We start from the raw sequence: 6,000 nt of genomic DNA, 5'->3' as shown, positions 1-6,000 counted from the left end.
GAAATGAAGGATGACTTGGAACTGCGAGATATTTGGCGTGAGAGACACTTGCAGGAAAAGGATTATACTTTTTATTCTGATAGACATCAATCTTTTTCGAGGATTGATTTTATTTTGGTGACTAATGACTTTTTTTTGAGGACTAAAAAGGTGAAGATTTGTGCAAGAACTATCTCTGATCATAGTCCAGTTTGGTTAGAGATTGATAAGGAGAAAAGAGACAGGCGCTCGTGGCGCGTAAATGAGAATTTGTTTAGAAATCAGAGAAATGTGGAAGAATGCAAACAGCGGATGAAGGATTTTTTTGAAACTAATATGAACAAAGGTACCTCTATGGATATGGTGTGGGATGCTAGCAAGGCATACATGAGAGGGGTGTTGATATATATGAATAATAAACATAGACGTGCTGTGGAAGCTAGGAGGAAAGAACTGGAGAATGAAATAAAGGAAAAAGAAAAGGCTTTGATTTTGAACTCAGAGGATGTGAAGACTAAGGAGGCTATTAAATTGTTAAGAGGACAATTTGATAAATTAATGGCTGACCAAGTGGCAACCAATCTGCGGTTTGCCAGGCATAATACTTTTTGCAACGCTAATAAACCAGGTAGATGGTTAGCTTATAGATTGAGGAAAAAACAAAGGGCTTCTAATATAGACAAGATTGAGCATAAAGGAAGGGTTGTGTTTCAACAGGACCTTATCAAGGACGCTTTTGTGGATTTTTATTCTAAATTATATGCTAAGGAGAAAATTAATGAAAAAGACATTGATATATATTTGGAAAATGCTAGCATCCCGGTTCTTACACAAGTACAAAAAGAAGGGATTAATCAACTGATCACAGAAGAAGAAATTTTTACAGCAATTAAGGAATTGAAGGTGGATAAAGCACCAGGTACGGATGGCTTGACTGCGGCCTATTACAAAAATTTACAATTAGAGATGATAAAACCGTTAAAGGAACTGTTCCAGACAATTCAGAGGGGGGGAAAGGTGCCACCGTCTTGGAGAACAGCTTTTATTTCTTTGATTCCGAAGGAAGACCAAGATGCTACTCAAGTTAAAAATTATAGACCGATATCGCTTTTAAACACAGATTACAAGATATTTGCTAAGGTTTTGGCTAATAGACTGATGAGGGTTCTGCAACAGGTGATTCATGGGGATCAAACGGGGTTTATTAGTGGTAGGCAAATGAAAAATAATGTGAGGCATATAGTTGATGTGTTAGAGTTTTTGGAAAGGAACAACCAGATTGCTGCGGTGCTAATTTTTTTAGATGCTGAAAAAGCTTTTGATCAATTGAATTGGAAATTTTTGTTGAAAGTTTTAGACAAAATGGATTTTGGGGAAAATTTTTTACAACCGATTAGGGCATTATATCAAAAACAAACTGCCCGAATTATAGTTAATAATAGCTTGACAGAAGCATGTAATATTGAGTAGGGCACAAGGCAAGGGTGTCTGTTATCGCCCTTGTTATTTGTGTTAACATTAGAGATATTATTGGTTAAAATTCGGAATTCGGAAAAAATTAAGGGGATTCAAATTGGAGATCAGGACTACAGATTGAGAGCATTCGCAGACGATCTGGTTGTTACAGTGACCCAGCCAGAGAACTCTGTTGTGGACCTGATGGAGATAATAACACAATATGGGAAGGTTTCTGGATTTAAGGTTAATGTACAAAAAACAAAAATTTTGGCCAAAAATATGACAACACCGCAAAAGGCCCTTTTAGAAGGATTAACTGGATTTGAGATTGTTAAAAGGGTTAAATATTTGGGGGTGATTTTGTCGCCCTCTAATACAAAGCTATATAAAAATAATTATGAAAAACTATGGGGGAAAATTCAAAAAGAATTGGAGAGTTGGGAAAAATTGCAATTGTCTTTGTTGGGACGGATTGCAGCAGTAAAAATGAATGTCCTGCCTAAATTTTTATTTTTATTTTAAATGATACCAATTCTTAAGAAAGATTCTAATCTGGAGGAATGGCAGCGAGGTATCAATAAATTTGTGTGGGCAGGGAAAAAACCACGAGTTAAACTTAAGATTATGCAGGATACTCGTGAGAGAGGTGGCCTTAAATTGCCTAATTTTAAATTATATTATGAAGCTGCTGCATTAGTAGGAATAAGTGACTGGATTAATTTGACACAAGGGAGGTTATTAAATCTTGAGGGCCACGATTTGTTGTTTGGCTGGCATGCATATTTGTTGTATGATAAGAAGGTAGACAACGTGTTTAGGGTGCATATTTTAAGACAGGCATTGCTGAGAGTTTGGAAGAAGTATAGACATAAGTTAAGTTGCAAGATACCATTGTGGGCAATTCCAAAACACGCAATAGAAAATATACATGCTGGCTTCAAACATGATCTGACTACGTACAAGGAGATTCTCAGTTTGGAAAGAAATGTTTGGTGTTTGAAATCATATAGCCTCTTGCGAGAAGAGAAGGTTGTTCAAAATTGGTTTCAATATACTCAGTTACGGGCCAGGTGGAAAGAAGACCAGAAAAATGGATTTACAATGACTGATGAAAATTTGATAAAGCAAATTAGGAATCAGGGACCAGCACATATTAAACGGATATATCTTGCATTGATAGAGATTGACTCAGAAACAGAGCTTGTTAAGGATTGTATGATAAAATGGGCCCAAAACATCCAGGAAGTTATCACAATGGACACGTGGGAAAAGATTTGGGTGAGGAACGTAAAATTTACTCAAGCTCAAAATCTAAGAGAGAACTTTTATAAAATGTTTTATAGATGGCATTTAGATCCTAAAAAGCTTGCAAGTATGTATCCGAATTATCAGCCTAAATGTTGGAGGTGTGGTGATGAAGATGCAACATATTTTCACATATGGTGGACATGTAAGAAGGTTAAGGCTTTTTGGATAAAAGTCTGGTGGAATATGCAGAAGATTTTTAAACAGAGGATAAAGTTTTGTCCGCAACTTTTTTTGTTGGGAATAATTGCAGACGCTACAGTTGTGGACATTAAGTTGATGTTGAACTTAATTACGGCGGCAAGACTTTTGATAGGCCAATATTGGAAGAAAGAGGAACTGCCGACCATAGAGGAGTGGACTTTAAAGGTTTCCGACCTGGCAGAGATGGCGAAGATCTCGGCCTATTTGAAAGATCATTCGCAAGAACGCTATATTATGGAATGGAGAAAATGGATTGAATTTATCCAGAACAAGTATAGGGTTAAGAAGTTTTATGTAGCATTTGAATAAGTCTTCTTTTGTTTTTTTTTCTTATCTTAGTTTCTTTTTATACATATTCAATATTATTAAGGCTTGTTTTATCCTATATAAGCTAGAGAGTGACGGATTTTAGAGTTTATAATTGTTAGTATATGATTGTTTATGATTGCTTTTTATATATATACCTTGTATTTAGCTCTGGGAAGTCGGGGGGGAGGGGGGAGGGGGGGAGGTAGGGAGGGGGGAGGAGGGAGGGGGAAGGGGGGATTCTTAAAGGAAAATTGTATTTTAAAACTTTTCAATAAAAAAAAGACCCTTCAGTCTGTCCAGATGTCACCCACATCTTGAAAGAAGAGATCACGAAGAAGACGACTCTGCTGTCTATGCTTTTCATTTGCAGCACTTAATCATGCTCTTGCTTCATTCCACCAGAAGAGGGTAGACTTTCGAAAGCATTTGACGTCAGCCTGGAATTCCTATTGTGCTTAAAAACAGCAGAGGGAAAACAAGCACAACTTTCTCCTTGGCACCTTGCTAGACCTTGCCTGGAGCAGATGGTGAAAAACACCCCAAGTCCTTCATTACAAAAGGAATGCAAAAGATTTTTCCCTTGGAAGCTGGGAAGCCACGAGATCGCAAAAACTCCCAGTGGAACTTAAGGTTGTTTTCCTCTCCCACTGCCAGAGCTGTCCTGTGTGGGTACTTTTTGTGCTACAGCCTTTTCTCTAGGGATGATCTGCTTCTGATGGGGAATCCGTGCCACTTTGGAAAAAGACAGAGCAATTTCCCAGCGCTGGGTGAGTTTCCTTAAGCATTTCTTTCTCTGCGTTGAAATTTGTCAGGACATTTCGAATAAATGTGCTCTGACTCAGAAGCAGCCAGATGATTTGTCTCTTTACGGAAGCTTGTTCCACACTTCACAAGGCTTCGCAACTGACAGATAGACCTGGGTCCCCTTTCCTAGCCCTGCTGAAAGTCGTTGTAGTTCAGATTGGCTAAGACATAGCGAGTGTTGGCTTTTTGCAAAATTACCCAAGGTTTGTCCAAGGGAAGAAGCTATTGGAAACACAGCTGCAAGAAAATAATAATTTAAAAAATGAGCGAGAATGTTAGTTTGCAAGAGCTGGACAGCGACAGGTCAGAAAACAGTGAAGAGATGGAGATTATTGTTAATGTTGGAGGCGTAAGGCAGGTGCTATATGGGGACCACCTGAACCAGTATCCCAACACAAGGCTAGCAGAACTTGTGAACTGTTTATCAGGAGGATACGATACCATTTTCTCACTTTGTGATGACTACGATCCTGGGAAACGAGAGTTTTACTTTGACAGAGATCCAGATGCTTTCAAATGCATCATCGAGGTTTATGATTTTGGGGAAGTTCACATGAAGAAAGGCATCTGTCCCATCTGCTTCAAAAATGAAATGGAATTTTGGAAAGTGGATCTGAAATTCCTGGATGACTGTTGCAAAGCACACCTGAGTGAAAAAAAGGAAGAACTTGAAGAGATTGCCCGTCGGGTCCAGTTGATCTTGGACGACTTGGGAATGGACTCCTCCGAAAACAGCTGGACCAAGTGCAAAAAATGCATCTGGAAATTCCTGGAGAAACCTGAATCATCCTACCCGGCTCGGGTTGTAGCCGTCACATCTTTTCTACTCATCCTGACCTCGTCTGTAGTGATGTGTGTGGGAACCATCCCAGAACTGCAGGTGCTGGACTCTGAAGGTAAATCCATAGAGCACCCAGTTCTGGATAAGATTGAAACAGCTTGTATTGTCTGGTTTACTCTTGAGTATGTCCTCAGACTCATCTCTTCTCCCAATAAGTTGCACTTTGCTCTTTCTTTCATGAACATCATTGACATTTTTGCAATCCTTCCTTTCTACATCAGCCTCATCCTGACCCATTTGGGCACCAAATTGATGGAATTAACCAATGTACAGCAAGCTGTCCAAGCACTTCGGATCATGAGGGTGGCCAGAATTTTCAAACTGGCACGCCACTCCTCAGGTCTACAGACACTGACCTATGCTCTTAAGAGGAGCTTTAAGGAACTGGGGCTTCTCCTGATGTATCTAGCAGTTGGGATCTTTGTGTTTTCTGCTCTGGGTTACACAGTGGAGCAAAGTCATCCTGAAACATTGTTTAAGAGCATCCCTCAGTCCTTTTGGTGGGCAATCATCACCATGACCACCGTGGGTTATGGAGACATCTACCCAAAGACAATTCTGGGGAAACTCAATGCTGCTATCAGTTTTCTTTGTGGGGTCATAGCCATTGCCTTGCCCATCCACCCCATCATTAACAACTTTGTGCGATACTACAACAAGCAGAGAGTGCTAGAGACAGCTGCCAAGCATGAGTTGGAACTGATGGAGCTCAATGCAGGGGACCAGAAAGGCAGCGGTTCCCATGATAAGCCAGAGCACCTTCTGGGGAATGGAAATGAACATTCCCGATGGAGCAGACACCAGAAATTCTCCTATAGTGACACTTTCATTCACCTCCTGTCAGATGATAACTATTACCGAACCAGGTTTCAGAGTTGCAAGTAGTCTGCCTCCATTCAGAAGTCTGGAATAAAAGAGAAATAGAAAGGACTCTTTTGAGGTCAGATGTTTTGCACAGGCTTAAAACACACAAATGTCACAGTGTCTCCACTTTCTTTTGGTAAGTCATGGATTAGGGAAACTGAAGAGGGCAGAGAATGTATAGCCAAGTGTGCTGACCCAAACTGCCACTTCAGCAGCCAAAAAGATAAATAAAACTA

The 6,000-nt window shown here is 39.8% G+C and overlaps 1 protein-coding gene across 1 annotated transcript in view; it reads left to right on the top strand.

The window, feature by feature from the left end:
• Nucleotides 1-4,321: 4,321 nt before the first annotated feature.
• The window catches only part of KCNF1 (potassium voltage-gated channel modifier subfamily F member 1), a gene marked incomplete at its 5' end in the record, with an annotated part of 35,996 nt that continues 34,317 nt past the window's right edge, over nucleotides 4,322-6,000 (top strand). The window contains one exon of the mRNA XM_083354199.1: nucleotides 4,322-5,900. Coding sequence (XP_083210325.1) covers nucleotides 4,322-5,785 — 1,464 coding nt within the window. The 3' untranslated portion in view covers nucleotides 5,786-5,900. The remainder of the gene's footprint in view (nucleotides 5,901-6,000) is intronic.

This window comes from Vipera ursinii (genome assembly GCF_947247035.1).
Source record: "Vipera ursinii genome assembly, chromosome: 1".
In the NCBI taxonomy this organism is placed as follows: Eukaryota; Metazoa; Chordata; class Lepidosauria; order Squamata; family Viperidae; genus Vipera; species Vipera ursinii.
This window is presented reverse-complemented; position numbering and strand designations above follow the sequence as displayed.